Here is a 15,965-nt window from a genome sequence, read left to right as displayed (position 1 = left end):
CCCGCACCGACGGCAACACGCCTGCGCAAGCACCACCGAGGAACTCTGGGACGGTGGAGGACAGGCACCGGCCTCCCCCTCGCCCCGCCCCGGAATGCAAAGTAGGAGTCATCCGCCATGCACCGCGCGCAGCCTGGCGCTCCGCACGGCATCTCCGCGGCAAAAACGCCAAAATACCTGAGAAAAAGGAAAAAGTATAGTGTGGAAAGAAGGGAATCACCTGATGTGTGACACTGGGAAGAAAGGCGCGGGACTACGACACAGAAATACTCGCCATGACCCGAAAATCACAAGGTTGAAGAAGCTTAAATAGCGCTGCAGGTACACAGCAGTTCGTGCTCGCTTCGGCAGCACATATACTAAAATTGGAACGATACAGAGAAGATTAGCATGGCCCCTGCGCAAGGATGACACGCAAATTCGTGAAGCGTTCCATATTTTTGGGACGACCGCACCCCCCCTTACCCCGGAGGGGGCCCCCTCTTTTGGCGCCGCTCCGTGCCGGGGCGCCCCCGCCACACGGCCCGTGGGGGTGCGGGGGGGGTCGCGGGCAAAGCCCCAGGCACGGCCCGCCAGCCCTGTGGGGAAGGTCCATGTCCGCGCCCCCCTCCCCGCCAGAGAGGGGTCCCAGGGGGGAGACGAGCACCCCAAAACCTTCGCGCCCCTCGGCTCTGGGGGCTCAGCCCAGCCCCGCTCATGTCCCCGTGTGGTGCAGACCCCAAGGGGACACCCGGCTGAGGGGGCGAGAGCCCTGCCCCACACTGGCGCAGCCCCTGGGAGGGTGGCAGCCAGGGCCCCCCGCCCAGCCCCCCCCGGCCCTGCCCCTGCCTGGGGACCACCCCGGTGAGGAAGACCCTGGCGGACCTTCGGCCACTCGGGGAGCCGCGGGGTAGGGGCTGCAGGGCGGGGGGCCATGGCGGCTGCTCCGTGCCTCTGGCACGAGGGCCACCCTGCCGCCCCCCACCCTGTGCCCCCAGGGACCCCCGTGGGGCTGCAGCGGTGCGAGGGCGATCCACCCTCCCGTGCGGTACCGCGGGTCTTTATTTAATTGCTCCTTTACAGCAGGTTCTGCTCTGGCAGCGAGCACTCGGGGTCCCAGGGCCAGCCCCAGCACCCAGCCCTGCCCGGGCCGAGGGCAGACCCCCCCCAGTCCAACTCAGCCCCCCAGAGGGTACAACCCCGCCGAGGGGGAGCTGGGGCCAGCCCTGCCCTGGCGCCCTGACCCTCGCTAGTGCCTGGGCCATCCCGCGGGACGGTGGCCCCAGCCGTGCCGGTGGGGGGGATGCGGCCGAGTCCCCCATGCAGCTCTGGGGGTCCGGGGTGCTGGAAGCCCTGGGGCCCCTGGGTCATGCTGCAGTCACAGCTGGGGATGGGGTCCGTGGGGCACTGTGGTCCCGCTCAGACAGAGCTCTCTTGGTAGCTGTCGTCCTCCAGGAATGGTGTCAGCCTCCTCCCGGGGCTGGGTGCCCCTGGGGTCACATCCTGCCCTGGTCCCGCAGCCCCTCCGGGGTCCTCATTGCTCTGCTCCCTGGCAAAGTGCACGAAGACCTGTGGGGAGGGCAGGGTGAGGGGCAGCGCCGGCAGGACCCTGGCACCCACGCCCTCGTGCCCCGTGTCCCCCATCACCTGGTCAAGGGTGGTCTGGGACACGGAGTAGTCCTCGATGCGGCAGGGGCCGCGGTGGGCTGCCAGGACGCTGAAGACACTGGCCAGGGAGCCAGCGTGGGAGGGCAGCTGGTACTGCAGCAGCCCCCCGTGCCGCTCCTTCAGCACGATGCCAGGGAAGCAGCGCTGCATCAGGCTCTCCACCAGCGCCGGCCCCGCACCACCCACCCGCACCACCACCGTGTAGCCATCCCCAAACCTGCGTGGGAGAAGGGAACATCGCTGCAGGGGTCGGCAGTGCCCCCGTCCCCACAGGGCAGCTGCCCCTCGCTGCTGGAGCCCTCGCTGAGGCCCGTTACCTGTTCTTGAGGTGCTGGACGCTGCCCAGGCAGCGGAAGCGGCCGTTGACCATGATGGCCATCCTGGTGCACAGCGCCTCACACTCCTCCATGCTGCCAGGGGGAAGGTGAGAGGCCCCGTGGGGGTGGAGGAGTGCTCCCCTCCGGGGTGCCCCCCTCCAGTAGCGGCGCAGACCCCAGGGTCCGGGAGGGGCTCACCTGTGGGACGTGAGCACCACAGACCTGCCCTCCCGGATGACGCTGAGGATGCAATCCCACAGGAACCGCCGGGCTCGCGGGTCCATCCCCGTTGTGGGCTCATCCTGCAACAACCCCAGCAGTGGCGTCAGCCCGGGCAGGGGCCAGGCCCTGCCACGGGACCCCCCCACTGCCCCCTGCTCACAAGGAAGACGACGGGCGGGGAGCCGAGAAGGGCTATGGCCGTGGAGAGCTTGCGCTTGTTGCCCCCGCTGTACTTGCCCGCCGGCCGGTCCGCGTGTGGCCCCAGCCCCAGCTTGGTGATGCCCCACTGAGCCACCTGTGAGAGGCACGGAGGGGATGAGGATGGGGGGCCCCTGGGACGGGGGGGCTGGGGCGCGGGCCCTACCCTGGGGGTCTCCTCCTCCGGGACACCACGCAGGCGGCTGTAAAACTCCAGGTGCTCCCGCCCCGTCAGCAGGTCCGTGATAGCGTCAAACTGGGGGCAGTAACCCATGTGCTGGTGGACGGACTGCAGGTCGGTGAGCACGCTGCGGGGAGGGGGACACGGCTGACCCGCGGTGGGGATGGGGACACAGCTGAGCCCGCGGTGGGGAGGGGGACATGGCTGAGCCTGCGGTTGGGAGGGGGACACGGCTGAGCCTGCGGTTGGGAGGGGGACACAGCTGAGCCCGCGGTGGGGAGGGGGACATGGCTGAGCCTGCGGTGGGGAGGGGGACATGGCTGAGCCCGCGGTGGGGAGGGGGACACGGCTGAGCCTGCGGTGGGGAGGGGGACACGGCTGAGCCTGCGGTTGGGAGGGGGACATGGCTGAGCCCGCGGTGGGGAGGGGGACATGGCTGAGCCCGCGGTGGGGAGGGGGACATGGCTGAGCCTGCGGTGGGGAGGGGGACATGGCTGAGCCTGCGGTGGGGAGGGGGACAAGCTCCAGGGACAGGAGCGAGGCTGAGCACACTGCGGGAATAGGAATGAGCATGCTGCAGGGGTGAGGGCAAGGAGGAGCACAGGGTGGGGACAGGGGTGACAGCACACGTGCTGTGGGGACAAGGAGAGGGGGAGCAGCAGGTTGGCCATGGGGTCGTTCCGTCTCACCCACCTGTGCCCTTTCAGCCAGGCCTCCCCCAGCGTCACCTCCGTGTCCCCCGTCAGCATCTTGAAGGTGGAGGTCTTCCCCGCGCCATTCACCCCCAGGAGGCCGAAGCACTGTGGGGTGCAGACCGGGGTTACAGCAGCCCCGGCCCTGCCCACAGAGCCATCTGTCCGTCTGTCCAGTGCTCACCTCTCCAGGGGGGATGGCCACGGAGAGCCGGTCCACTGCCGGAGCCTTCCTGCGCCGGTACACCTGCACGGCAGAGCCGAGGCAGCGCTGGGTGCTCCCCCACCCATCACCCGCCAGTGGGACTGGGGCTACGGAGAGGCTGGACCCCCGCATCAGGGACCAGCCCCATGGCACACACCTTGGTCAGGTCCTTCAGCAGCAGGAGGTGGCCGTGCGGGGGGATGCTGCCCACCCTCGCCCGCTCCCTCGCCACGTCCCGGTCCTCCTCCCCCAGTGAGGGCAGCTGCAGAGCCCGTGGCCTGGGGGCAACAGCGGCAGGGGGCACTTCCAGGACTGCTGGCCCCACAGCTGCCCCACGGCTGCCCCATGGCCGGTCCTCACCCAAGCCGCAGGAAGAAGCGGTATTGCAGCAGGAGGGTGAAGAGGAAGAAGATGATGCCCTCAATGGCCATGGCAAACATGTTCTTCCCTGCCAGATCCCAGGACAGGGGGGACACGAAGTGCTTGTCCCCTGCGAGCAGTGAGAGGGGCTGTAGGAGGGGGACACACCGGGGAGGGCCCCTGCACTGACCAGGCTTTGGGGAGGGGGAGCAGCCCCAATGGCCCAGGACTCACCGAACCTCTCGAAGGCATCAGCCATTGCCTGGTTCTTCACCATGTCGATGAGGCCTCGGCCCAGGCAGAAGTGGGGGAAGACGAGAAAAACTTTCTTCAGGATGCGGTTGATGTTGTTGAGGTTCTGTCAGGGAGGCAAGGAGAGGGGTGGGGGAGCTGGCAGAGCCTCACAGGGATGGGACAGGGGGTCCGAGGCATCCCGGGGGCTCACCTGGTCCACGAAGAGCTCCAACACAAAGGTGGCCACGCTGCCGTTGATGCCAATGAAGAGGTTGATGCATGTCAGGGCCACGTAGGCAGTGCTGGGGATGCTGAAGAGGAAGGAGGCTGGGTACATCAGGGGGGTGATGGACCAGCTGGAGGGCAGAGAGGGAAGGGCTGGCTGAGATGCACCTCCTGTGGGCACACAGCAGGGCAAGCCAGCACCCACCCCCCCATCACCATGACCCCCCAAGCCAGGGCTGCCCCCAGCCCCGCTCAGATTCCCCTGCACCACCCCCTTCCCCGGGGTCCAGCCCCGTGTGGGGGCTGAGCCCTGGCTGGGCTCCACTGGCCCTTCACCCGTAGAGCAGCAGCAGCAGGACCAGGGAGGGCAGGTTGGCAGAGGACACGTAGGACTTCTGCTGGAAGCAGAGGAAGATGAGGATGACCAGCAGCGCAGGGACCAGGTAGTTGCACTGCGGACATGGAGAAGGCAGGTGGGGGGATGTCACAAATGGGACCTGGCCCCCCAGGAGCTGTATCCCATCCCTGTCCCTGACCCGCACCATGTCCCAGGTGAAGTTGCCCAGCCAGTAGGTGACGGGCTTCATCCCGCTGACAAACTGCAGGTGCTTGGCCTTGCTGACCCGCTCCTCGATGAGGAAGAGCACAAAGCTGGCCGGGACGAAGGACATGGCAAAGATCACGCAGATGGAGACCAGCACATCCACCGAGGTGGCCATCCTGCCGTGGAAGACAGGGCTCAGCTGGGGACGGGGAGGGGCCCTGCGGGACCCCAGTCCCCAGCACTCACAGGGCGGCCTCCGAGAGCTGCTCCTTGGTGAGGTTAAGGGGGTGGTTGGTGGCCGTGATGCCGTAGAGCGCGGGGTCGGTCCCAGCGGGCAGGCGGGCGCGCAGCAGCCCGTTGCTGGCCACGTTGAGGAAGGAGACCATGGCATGCCAGCCCTTGTTGTTGAACCAAACCTGCAGCCCAGGGGAGCCTGGTGGCTCAGAGCCCCCCTGCCAGCCCAGCACCGCCCCACCCCCCCGCCCAGCACCGCCGCTGGCTGCGCCCGCAGCACCCTGCTCCCCGCCGGGCTCCCGCTCCCCTCCAGCTCGGTCCTTCTTGAGCTGCTCCAATCCCGGACGGGGATCCGGGTGCTGCATCCCCTGCTACCTCCCAGCTCTCCGCCCCGCTGGACCACCAGCCCTGGGGTCAGGCGCACCTTGATGTTCCTGCGAGCCTCCAAGCCCTCGATGAAGCGGCTGAGGTTGCCCAGAAGCCGGTCCAAGGGGGTGCCCTGCATGTGGGAACACAGGGTGAGGAGCAGGCTTGTGCCAGAGCCCTCCGAGTGCCGGGATGTCGGAGCCGAGCCGGGGCAGGGCAGAGCCCCGGTTGTACCGGGGTGATGTTGAACAGTGCCCGGAGCTCCATCACCGCCTCATCCACCTCTGCCGCCGACAGCAGGGCCTGGGAGCTGCCGGCACCCAGAGAAAAGCCACCATACCTGCAGGGGAGAGACGGGCACTTCCAAACCTGCCATCCCATGGAAACCCTCCCAGCCCTTCCACCCTGGGCAGCCCACCTGCCCAGACGCCACGGTGAGGGGCACACAGTGAAGGGCTGAGGCTGCCCAGATGAAGACTCTGCCCACAGAATGCTCAGGCTCTACCCAACCTCATACAGGAGGTCCTGCCCCCCAACCCCCCATCTGCGTGAGACCCCAGTCCCGCCCCGGGCTCACCTCTGCTCATTCACCCACTTCTTGTTCCTCAGCCTGAAAAAAATGGGGGGGGAGGGAGGGAGAGAAATACCCCTGAGGAGACGTTATGGCAGCACCTGCCCACCTGGCCACAAGCACCCCGGCACTTCCCCCTTACCCTGCAGTGTCCTTGCTGCCTCCAGCCCTGGCTGGGTTTGGTGCCCAGCGTCCCTCCCTGATTCCAGCGTGGCGGCAGTGTGTGCCACAGCCCTGCCCCATCTTCCCTGCGGTGTCCCCAGGGAGGCCCCGGCCCCAGCACTCACCCCCAGCGGATGATCTGGGGGTACGTCTTCACCAGGTAGTCGGAGATGTTCCTGCCCGTCAGGTTCTGCAGGACGTCGCCTGTGCCTCTTTGCACCTGAAGGGACGGACAGACGGGCTGGACGGACACACAGCCCCACTGGCCTCCCTGGAGCGTCACTCGCACCCTATAGTGCCAGTGCCCCAGGGCTGGGCTGGTTCTGCTGTGGGCTGGGGGTTACCTGGGGTGGCGGGAGCCCTCCAGCCCCCTCAGGGCAGTCGGGCAGCATCCTGTGAGCCCCCGGCCCGCTGCACCGGCATGGGGGGGACGGCTCAGCCTGCGTCCAGTTCCTGCCCTGCAGCGCTTCCAGTAGGGCCGGGGAAGCCGGGGGGGCCAAGAAGCCATCAGGGTGGGAAGCTGGGGGACACGGTCCCATCCTGGGCACCCGGCACCGGAGGAGAGAGACACCCCTGTAACCAGCCTGGTGCAAGCCAGAGGCATCGGGACCTGCCCCTGCCTGCGTCTGCCATCACCCCCCACCGCGGGGATGGCTGGGGGTCCCGTGGCATGGCACCAGCTGGCAGTGCTGCTCCCGGGGCAGAGGCAGGCACTGAGGTGGGGGCCGAGCCCAAGCTGCCCCCTCCCAGCTCCTCCAGCCCCCCGTCCCCGTGAGGCGCAGGCACTCACGCCTCCCCAGCATCCTTCATGCACTTAGTGCCGAAGCCCGGCTCTGCCAGGAGCGTGTCCAGGAGCCGAGCTGTGTCGGGGTCCCCCGGGGCATCATTGCTGCCGGGAGATGTGGCAGTGAGCTGACGGCAGCTGGGGATGGAGGACACAGGGATGGGGAACATGGGGGCACACAGGGATGGGGGTGCACCTGAAGAAGGTGAACTGCTGCCCGTACATCCAGGGCTGGAGGCGCAGCGGTGGGTACTTCCCGAAAGGCGGCACGATGAGGCTGAAGAGCAGCGCGATGCAGACAAAGACAGCGGGCAGGACAATCTGCCAGGAGCTGGGGGTCAAGGCCACCTCCGCACCCTCCTGCCCCATCCCCTCCCCACCCTCCGCACCACGGCCCCGTCCCACCCCAGTCCCCCAGCCGTACCTGTGCGAAGAAGCCCCGGGTGCTGCGGCGGGCGTGGAGCATCCTCTTGATGAAGAGGGCGCGGAGCTGCTGGCGGGTGAGTGCCCAGCCCCTCACCCTGCGGCAGGCCTGACCGGCTGCCCCACGCAGCAGGTCCGTCTCCCGGGGCTCCTCGGCTGCAAGGGCAGACACAGGTCTGGCCCTGGCCCCAGCAATGCTGGTGGAAGGGGCAGGGGCTCATGCTGGGTGGCATATGGGGGGGATGGTGTGCTGGCAGGGGTGTCCCCCCACCCCAGCAGGAATGGTGCACTGAATGCAGGGACATGATGGAAGCCCCCCAGCCCCCCCAGTCCCCAGCTCCTACCTCGCCGGGCTCCTTGGGCTCAGTGTAAAGGAGAGGAAAGAGGGGTTATAGCCATGCCAGTGCCAGCCCGGCCGGGGTTAGCACCGCCCCAGGGCAGAGCTGGCTCCCCAAACTATGCAGCACCCCCAGACTCCCGCAGCTGCCCCCACACCAGCTCTATCTCCAGGAGAAGGGGCCTGGATATGTCCCCTGGCATTTCACGTTCCTTCCCAACCCCTGCACAGAGCCGGGCTCCCCCAAACCCACCACCATCCCTGCCCGATGCCCTGGCGAACACCCCAAGGCTGGGCAGGAGTGATGCTGCACGAGTGTCCCTGAGCCTCCCCCTGCCCACTGCCTGCCCAAAGGAAGGGGCGCATGCCCAAAGACACATGTGCCTGAAAGGATGCCTGCCTGGATGGACACATGCCCAGACGGACATGTGCCACTGCCCCAGCCCAGGGGGTGAAGGCAGGGGCCACCCGGCAGCAGGGGCTGGGCGGCTCAGGGGTCCCAGGTCTCATCTCCCCCTTCCTTACCCAACTCCCCGTCGGCTGCTTCCACGTTTACCCCCTCACAGGGGGCTGCTCCTCTCCTGGTGCCTGACAAAACAGGGGTGAGAACACCAGGGTGGGACCGAGGCCACAGCCTGTGACACCTCCCTGCACCCACGGGTGCTCCCAACAGGGACCCCAGCCCTAGGAAGGGCAAAGGCCACATGGGGTGCTGGGGACGCCTCCCTGCACCTCTCTGCTCTGGGCTGCTAAGCATCTCCCCCCAGCACCCCCTGCACCCTAAAGCTCAGCTCCAGCCAGCACTGAGGCATTTTACCTGCTGTGTCAGCATCCACCCCCATGTCCTGGGCCACCTTCAGAAAGATCTGAGGGTGGGAGGGGGCTGGCATTAAACACGGCTGCCAGCACCCACCGCCCCAGCAAGGCAAATCCCCCAGGTCGCAGGCAGCCCCTGGCAGATCTCCAGGGAGGGTGGGCACCCCAGGAACCGCAGCTTCTCCGGGTACCTCTTCCAGGGTGGTGTCGGAGATGCCGTAGCTGGAAATGCCCAGTTCCCCCAGGCGGGCGTCCAGCTCGCGGAACAGTTCCCCAAAGGCTCCATCCTTGGCCCCACTGTAGGGCAGGACGAAAAGCACCTCGTGCCCGATGTCCTCCACCAGCCGGGAACCAGGGACCAGCTTCTGGATCAGCGCTGACAGCTGCGCCACATCTGGGGGGGATGGAGAGGGCTGGAACCCTGGGGTAGGAGCCAGTGGCTGGCGCAGGAGCTGGCCAAAGCTGGCATGTGCCCTGCACCCCGGTCTGGGGGTCCCTGGGGGGGGTTGTGTGGACCAGGAGGTCAGGCAGCCCCTTTTGCCCCACAGTGCCGGGGGCCTGCAACAGCGGCAGAGCAGGGCACAGGGCTGAATGCACTCACAGGTCCCCCCCAGCCGATGGGGGGACGCACGGGGAGCACCCAGGGGGTGATGCTGCACTGGGGGTGCAGGGAGGGATGGGACCCTCACCCACGGTGCTGGCCTCGCTGCCCTGCTTGCTGCCCAGGCCCGTGTCACTGCTGTGCTCCGAGTCGCTGCCATCCTGTGGGAAAAAGCAGACGGAGCCTGGCACACCCTGCAGCAGGATCCAGCCCCAAGCCTGGGGCTTGTTGCTCCCCCGATACCCAGGACAGAGGCGCCAGCCCCCCTTCTGGCTGATGCTCGTTGGGGCTGAGGGACCCACCTTTTTGGTGGTGCCAGGGACGGTGCTGGTGCTGTCGCCCACCCCAACCTGCTCCTGCTTCACCAGGGTGAGGTGGTAGCCGGTGCCCAGCCTGGCCTTGAGGAAGAGCGGGGACCCGCAGCAGCAGAGCCGGCCCTGCGAGATGATGGCGGTGCGGTCCCCCAGCAGCTCCGCCTCGTCCATGTAGTGGGTGGACAGGATGATGGTGCAGCCTGGGGGCAGGCAGCGGGCTGGACCCCGGGCCCCCTCGCAGGACCCCACTTTGTGGGCATCTCCCCACCAGCACGCCTCCCTGCTCGCCCCCCGGGCCCTGCTGCCGGGTCTCCGCAGCTGGGGTCTCAGACGCAAGGAGGGGGAAGCGGGATCCCCGTGTCCGCCAGCCCTGACCTTTGCGGTACTTGAGCAGCAGCTCCCAGATGCTGCGGCGGGAGTAGGGGTCAACGCCGGCCGTGGGCTCATCCAGGACGACCACGCGGGAGCCGCCCACGAAGGCGATGGCCACCGAAAGCTTCCGCTGCATCCCGCCTGCAGGACAGCAGGGACAGTGTTGTGGGGGGGCCGGGGCTGCAGACCCCAGCTCGGGTGCCGGTCCTGCCCTCTTCACGCACCCGAGAGGTTCCTGGTCTGTTCCCGGCGTTTATGGGGCAGCCCCGTGTCCTGGATCAGCTGCTCCATCTCTGCCTTCACCTGCTCCTCCGACAGCCCCTTCAGCCGCCCGTAGAACCAGACGTGCTCCTCCACCGTCAGGCTGGGGCGGGCAGGGGTGAGGTGGGCAGCCCTGCCTGCGCCAGCCCCCCCGCACTGCTCCCCCCCGCCCCTGCCTACATGTCGAAGAGCACGTTGTGCTGGGGACACATCCCCATGGTTTTGCGGATGCTGTCGATATCAGAGCGGATGTCCCAGCCCAGGATATAGGCAGTGCCAGAGGTGGGGGGCAGGAGGCCAGTCAGGATGGACCTGGATGTGGGACCGGCAGGGAAAGAGGGTCACGGAGCGCAGGACCAGTGGGGCTCAGGGCCAGGGTGCCCTGTTCTATGTGGGGTGCTCGGAGTCTGGCCTCGTGGGCTCCCAGGTCCGGACAGTGCCAGGGCAGAGCCAGGCTCAGCTCCTGTCGCCAGCTGTGGCCCCGCAGCATCCCCCAGCCAGACCCCAGCCCTCCAGCTCACATGGTGGTGGTCTTGCCGGCCCCGTTGTGGCCCAGGAAGGACGTGATCTGTCCCTCGTAGAAGTCCAGGCTCAGCCCGTTGACAGCCACGCGGTTGCTGTTGCGATAAATCTTCACCAGGTTGCGGATGGAGACGCCGGGCTGGAGCTGGGCAGGCGGCTCCTCCACCAGCACTGGAAGCCACCGGAGGGTCACGTCCCAGGCAGGACCCCTTGCTAGGGGCAAGAGCCCTGGCCGTGGGAGGCCAGACACCCCGCTATGGGGGCAAAGCCCAGACGGGAGGGCTCGGGCCCAGCTCCATGGCTGCTGCCCTTCGGCTGCGAGGCTCCGGGGTGGGCAGCAGCTCACCTTGGGGTGCAGTGAGGGGGCTGGTGGGGTGCGGAGGGTGCCCAGCCGAGGATGGCTCTCCAAGCCAGTAGCTCTTCATGAAGGGGAAATTCCAGGGCTTGGGGATCCCATATTGACCTGCAGCAGATGGGGGCTGAGCGGGACTAGGGCTGGGGGGCTGCCAGGGGCTAGGGGGGCCCGCACTCACCTGGGAAGACGCCCTCGACGTACCAGGTGGCCAGGCCGTAGAGGCTGGCATCCAGCAGAAGCAGCCCCATGGCCGTGGCGAAGTTGTAGGGGTCTCCTGGCACGGGGCTGGTGCCCAGGTTGTGCCACTGGATGCCCACCCCCTGCTCCTCGTAGAGGGAGAAGTACTCGCAGCCAAAGCCAAAGGCCACCGGTGACAGCAGGCTCTGGCGATGGCAAGAACGGCGGTGTGGGCAGAAAGACCGGCCCTGGGGGTTCAGCTCCAAAGCCCCCCACCCAGCATGCCCAGGGTGCCCGAGGGGCATCGGGGAGGGGGCAGCCACGGCCGCTCACCACGAGGATGCGGAGCGGGAAGGTGATGTGGTCACGCCAGGCGACGCACAGCACATAGGGCAAGTAGAGTGAGAAGTAGATGATGCCACCGCAAGCTGAGGCCAGGTTGGCACGGGGGAAGAAGGTGCTGATGAGGAAGCACTGGCTGATGGTGGCCACCGAGAAGGTGCCCAGGAAGAGGAAGATGACAGCCGGGTCGCTGTAGGGCAGGATGTTTCCCAGCTGCAGATTGAGGCGGGTTGGAGCCTGCAGAGCCCCCTGTGCTGGCTCTCAGCCCAATGCTCCCTGTGTCACCCACGCTGTCCCCTGTGCCCTGCAACCTGCCTTGAGGATGAGGACGAGGAGGGCAGAGCTGAGCAGGAAGGGGATGAAGCTGCTGAGGAACCAGCTGAGCCAGAGGATCCCACTGCTCAGCCCCATGGTCTTCATGGTCTCCTTGAGACGCGTCTCCTTCTCGTGCACCACCCCCTTAATGATCATGGCCACCGAGTAGATCCAGGCCAGCGTCATGAAGAGGGGCAGCGAGCGGTTCAGGACCCGCAGGAACCTGGGGGAGATGGCACCGGCCCTTCCACCCCCAGCCTGACACCCCGGGACGACCGCTGGGCAGGGGACACCCAGGACACGGACCAGCCCTGCGCCGCCTCCCCAGGGCAGCGATGCCGCAGGATGCTCGGCCCCGTCCCCCGCAGCAGCGGGTCACTCGAGGGTCCCAGGCCTGCGCCCCACTGCCCACTCACACATCGTCCACGTAGCAGGGGTAGGGCATTTGCTGGACGTAGACCCCCGTCCGCGGGGCAGCCCCGGTCTGCACCCGCACCACTGCCTGCTCCACCAGGTCCTGCACGTAGACGAACCCCCCCCACACGTAGCGCAGGTCACTGAAGGGGTCAGCCGCAGGGCCCGGGTCCCAAAACCTGGGGGCAGAGCACGGTGCTGGGAGGGGGGGACCCCCCTGCCATGGGCACAGGCTGCTCGGGTGGCCATGGAGACCAAAGGCATGGGTGTCCCCAGACCTGTCCTTGATCTTGTTGGTCCTTGTGACATCGTCGATGTCCATGCGGATCTTGTAGCGGACGTGGGGGGGCAGCGTGGGGGCCGTGGCATTGGTGGGGGGCTGGAAGACCACAGCTGCCCAGAACTGCTGCTCCTCCAGTAGCTCCAGGGCCCGGGCTACCAGCTGCTCCTCGGTGGCCACCGCCTCGATCTTGTCCAGGCAGACACACTGCAGGCAGGGCAGGCAGGGCTCAGCAGGGCTCAGTGAGACAGCCCGCCCGGGCAGCTGGGGCAACACGCACCTCCATGAACTGCGACAGCGTGCTCAGGACCATGTCGACATCGGCGTACACCTGGTGCCAGGTGAGCCCTGGCCCCACCAGGAACCCAGCCAGCGCTGGCAGCTTCCAGGAGGTGCCGTTGAGGAACCCGTCCAGGAGCTGGGCCATCCCCGGGGCCAGCAGCAGTTCCTGCAAAGCACCAGGGTACTGCAGGGCGATGCATCCCGCCCTGCTCCCAGCTGCATCCCACCCTGCTCCCTGCCAGGAGCCACAGCTGCGCCCCACTGCGCCCCCATCCCGCAGCCCACCAAAGCCCGGTTCCCAATGGGGAGAGGGTCTGGGGGGGGTCACGCACCTGGAGGACCTGCATCTCCAGGCTGCTGTTGAGGAAGGTGTAGATTTGGGGTCCCAGCTCCCGCCAAGCACCTCCCACCTCCCCCAGCACCGCCAGCTCCCGGAAGGTCCGGTTCACCTGCGTGGGGCAGGGGGTGAGGCAAGGGCCAGGATGAGACACACCCCCCCCCCAGGCTCCCCAGAGCCCCCTGCTCACCTCGGCCATGATGCTGTCGGGGCCAGGGCCAGGCGGCGTGTACAGGATCTTACCCATGAAGAGGGGCTTGATCCCCCGCCAGAAGACCTGTGAAAAGGGGCTGGACTCCAGCCTGCGGATCAGCTCTCGGCAGAAGGGACCTGGGTGGGGACAGAGCCGAGCCCTCACCACCAACCCCCCCCCCACTGGTCCCCCGCCGCCTCCCCGGCAGCCCCGGGGGGCTGTGCCCAGCAAGCCCCTGGCCGAGTCCCCCCCGCATCCCAGCCTTCTCACTGCTGGTGCTGCCTGGGGCCGTGGCTTTCCGCTCCGTGCTGTTGCGGTCCAGGAAGGCTTTGACGTCGTCATTGTCCTCATACCAGTTGAGGGAGGGGATCCTGAGCCCCCCGCCCTCAGGGTGCCCGCAGGCGATGCGTGACAGGGCTCTGAGGGTGCCTGAGCCAGAGGTGCTGGTGTTGGGGGCCATCAGCGCCCCGAGCTCCCGCCACAGCTCAGCAAGGCTGGTCATGGAGGAGACCTGGGGAGAGTGGGATGGGGAGAAGAGCGGGACTGTGGGGAACAGGGATGCCCAGGGACACCGTGGGGAGTGGGGCACCGCTGGGGTGCGGGGGGTGGGGTGAGTGGGTGGCACTTGCATGGGGGGCAAGGAAGTGGGGTGCTACCTCCTCCATCAGGGATGCTGCATCCCGCAGGAAGGTGCCCAAGGCTTCCATGGCGCCAGTGATGCCGCCTGCGTCCACACTCAGCTGTTCCTACATGGGGAGCATGGGAAGGGGGTCGCAGCTTCTCTGGGGGGGCCAGGGGTCTCTGCCCTGGCACCTTCCAACACCCAGAGCATCCCAGTGCCTGACCAGGCCGGGGGCTCACCACCAGGAGCCGGGTGAGGTCAAGCTGGGAGAGGAAGGAGCCCTCCATGGCACGGAGCTGGGGGCCGGGCAGGGCACAGAGCCCTTGCTGCAGGCGCTGGGTGGAGGCGGCATCGCTCCCCGTCAGGAAGCCCCCCAGCTCCGAGGCATTGCAGACCACGGCCTTCAGCGGGAGGTGGGTGCCCACCAGGAAGAGCTGGTGGGAGAGGGCTGGTCACGCCACAGCCCCCGGCACCGCGGGCACCGGGAGCGGGCGCTGCACCGACACTCACGATGCGGGGGCTGAGCCGAGCCCCCATCAGCTCATCCACCAGCGCGGGGGGAAGAGATGTGTTGGTCCAGAGGAACTGTGAGAAGGTCTCGTTCTCTTTCAGGTAGTCCCTCACCGGCAGGGCTGGGGGGGTCAGGGGTCAGACAAGGGGGTCTTGCTCCCCCGGCAACCCCCATCCCCAGTGCTCACCCCTCTGCTGAGCCCCGCTCCCCCGGAGCTGGCGCAGGGTGGGCAGGAGCCGGGCGAAGCTACGCAGGAGTTGCTGTCCATCGGCACGGAGCAGGACCTGCCGGGCTTCGGCCAGCAGGCGGGAGAGGCTGCGGGGGCGCAGGGCGGATGGTGAGACCCCGGCCCCACTGCCCAGTCAGGCCCTGCAGCCCCCCGCCACTCACACAGAGCCGTTGAAGTTGCCCACCACGCCGGGGGCCTCTCCCGCCGTCGGGTGCTGAAAGCAGGGGTTGTTCATGTTGCAGATGATGCCCTGGAGCCAGGGCAGGGTCCCGGCCGAGGGCAGGGCCTTGTTGGGGAAGTGGCCTGCGGGAGAGGGAGAGATGGGTCTGGGGGGGCAGCAAGGGACCCCCGGGGCCATGCACACACCTGAGTGGCGAGACACCAGTGAGCCCCTGGCTCATGTTTGCCTCCCAGGTTTGTCTCCTCCAGTGACATCCCTGGACCCTGCAGGGTTCCCACTCAAAGAGGGGGGTCCCCGGCAGGCACGGGGGGTCTGGTCACCCCAGAGAGTGGCCCAGCAGGCAGAGAGGGGCCACCCCAGAGGGCACAGGACACTCACACTCATGCTGCTTGAAGGGCGGGTGGGATTGCCGCACTGAGATCAAGATGAAGAAGAGGAAGAGGGGCCACAGGAGCTCAATGGCCAGTTGGATCTGGGGGGAGACCCATGGTTGGGGGGGGGTCCCTGTCCAATCAGCACCCAGGGCTCTGCCTGCCCCTATGCCAGGGCCCAGTGGCTCCAAGCACCCTCCTGCCCAGGTACCCGCTCACCCGCTGCCGCCGGCGGTAGGTGAAGTTCTTCCAGAGCAGCAGCCCCAGCTGGGTGCCCACGGCCATGGTGGGGGCGTGGGGGGCACTTGCCCTGCGCCCCCCTCAGCTCCAGCTGTGGGCGAGACTGGTGGTCAGCACCAAGCTGGGGGCAACGGTCGGAGCTCTCGCTTCCCTCTGGCTCGGGGCTTATTACACAGCGGACAAAGCGCCGAGCACATGGCTGAGCTCCGGGGGCTGGCAGGAGCTGGCCCGGCATTCCTGCAGCAAAGCTCCTTTCCGGAGCAAATCTCATTCTTTTCTAAACCAAAAGCAGCAAAATAGGGCACAAGCTCTGCAAGTGCCTCCAGGTCAGCGCTGCATTAGGAATGATGAACCCTATTCACGCACCATGCCGAGCACAGGGAGCAGCCGGGCACCCCAGCAGCCCCAGCCACCCGAGCAGCTCCGAGCCCCAGAGAGCTGGGCAGCCCAGGGGCAGCGTGGGACCTGCCCGTGCCTCAGTTTCCCCATGTGAGGGATGTGGCTGGGCCAGCAGTGAGTCTGGGTGTT

At 67.6% G+C, this 15,965-nt stretch overlaps 1 protein-coding gene and 1 non-coding gene across 2 annotated transcripts; one reads left to right on the top strand and one right to left on the bottom strand.

Moving 5' to 3' along the window:
* Positions 1-335: 335 nt before the first annotated feature.
* LOC142049923 (U6 spliceosomal RNA) lies at positions 336-442 on the top strand. The gene has a single exon (XR_012657864.1). It is a non-coding gene; the product is annotated as a U6 spliceosomal RNA (small nuclear RNA).
* Positions 443-1,023: 581 nt separating this feature from the next.
* ABCA7 (ATP binding cassette subfamily A member 7) lies at positions 1,024-15,520 on the bottom strand. Its single transcript, XM_075077376.1, has 49 exons — positions 15,417-15,520; positions 15,205-15,298; positions 14,807-14,948; positions 14,604-14,731; positions 14,416-14,537; positions 14,145-14,339; positions 13,940-14,029; positions 13,554-13,794; positions 13,281-13,420; positions 13,086-13,202; positions 12,752-12,919; positions 12,470-12,678; positions 12,194-12,370; positions 11,778-12,000; positions 11,454-11,675; positions 11,122-11,326; positions 10,935-11,051; positions 10,588-10,759; positions 10,247-10,378; positions 10,030-10,169; positions 9,809-9,946; positions 9,422-9,633; positions 9,208-9,280; positions 8,710-8,912; positions 8,520-8,568; positions 8,228-8,290; positions 7,367-7,521; positions 7,139-7,263; positions 6,949-7,047; positions 6,503-6,698; positions 6,284-6,378; positions 6,003-6,035; positions 5,660-5,765; positions 5,484-5,558; positions 5,072-5,241; positions 4,824-5,001; positions 4,618-4,733; positions 4,268-4,412; positions 4,057-4,180; positions 3,823-3,952; positions 3,620-3,740; positions 3,442-3,504; positions 3,259-3,365; positions 2,551-2,692; positions 2,347-2,481; positions 2,163-2,266; positions 1,965-2,057; positions 1,627-1,864; positions 1,024-1,548 (listed from the first exon to the last, which is right to left on the bottom strand). The coding sequence occupies exons 1-49, from the start codon at positions 15,480-15,482 to the stop codon at positions 1,399-1,401; spliced, it is 6,738 nt and encodes a 2,245-aa protein (XP_074933477.1). The 5' UTR covers positions 15,483-15,520; the 3' UTR covers positions 1,024-1,398.
* Positions 15,521-15,965: the final 445 nt, after the last annotated feature.

The sequence above is a fragment of the Phalacrocorax aristotelis genome, chromosome W (genome assembly GCF_949628215.1).
Source record: "Phalacrocorax aristotelis chromosome W, bGulAri2.1, whole genome shotgun sequence".
In the NCBI taxonomy this organism is placed as follows: Eukaryota; Metazoa; Chordata; class Aves; order Suliformes; family Phalacrocoracidae; genus Phalacrocorax; species Phalacrocorax aristotelis.
This window is presented reverse-complemented; position numbering and strand designations above follow the sequence as displayed.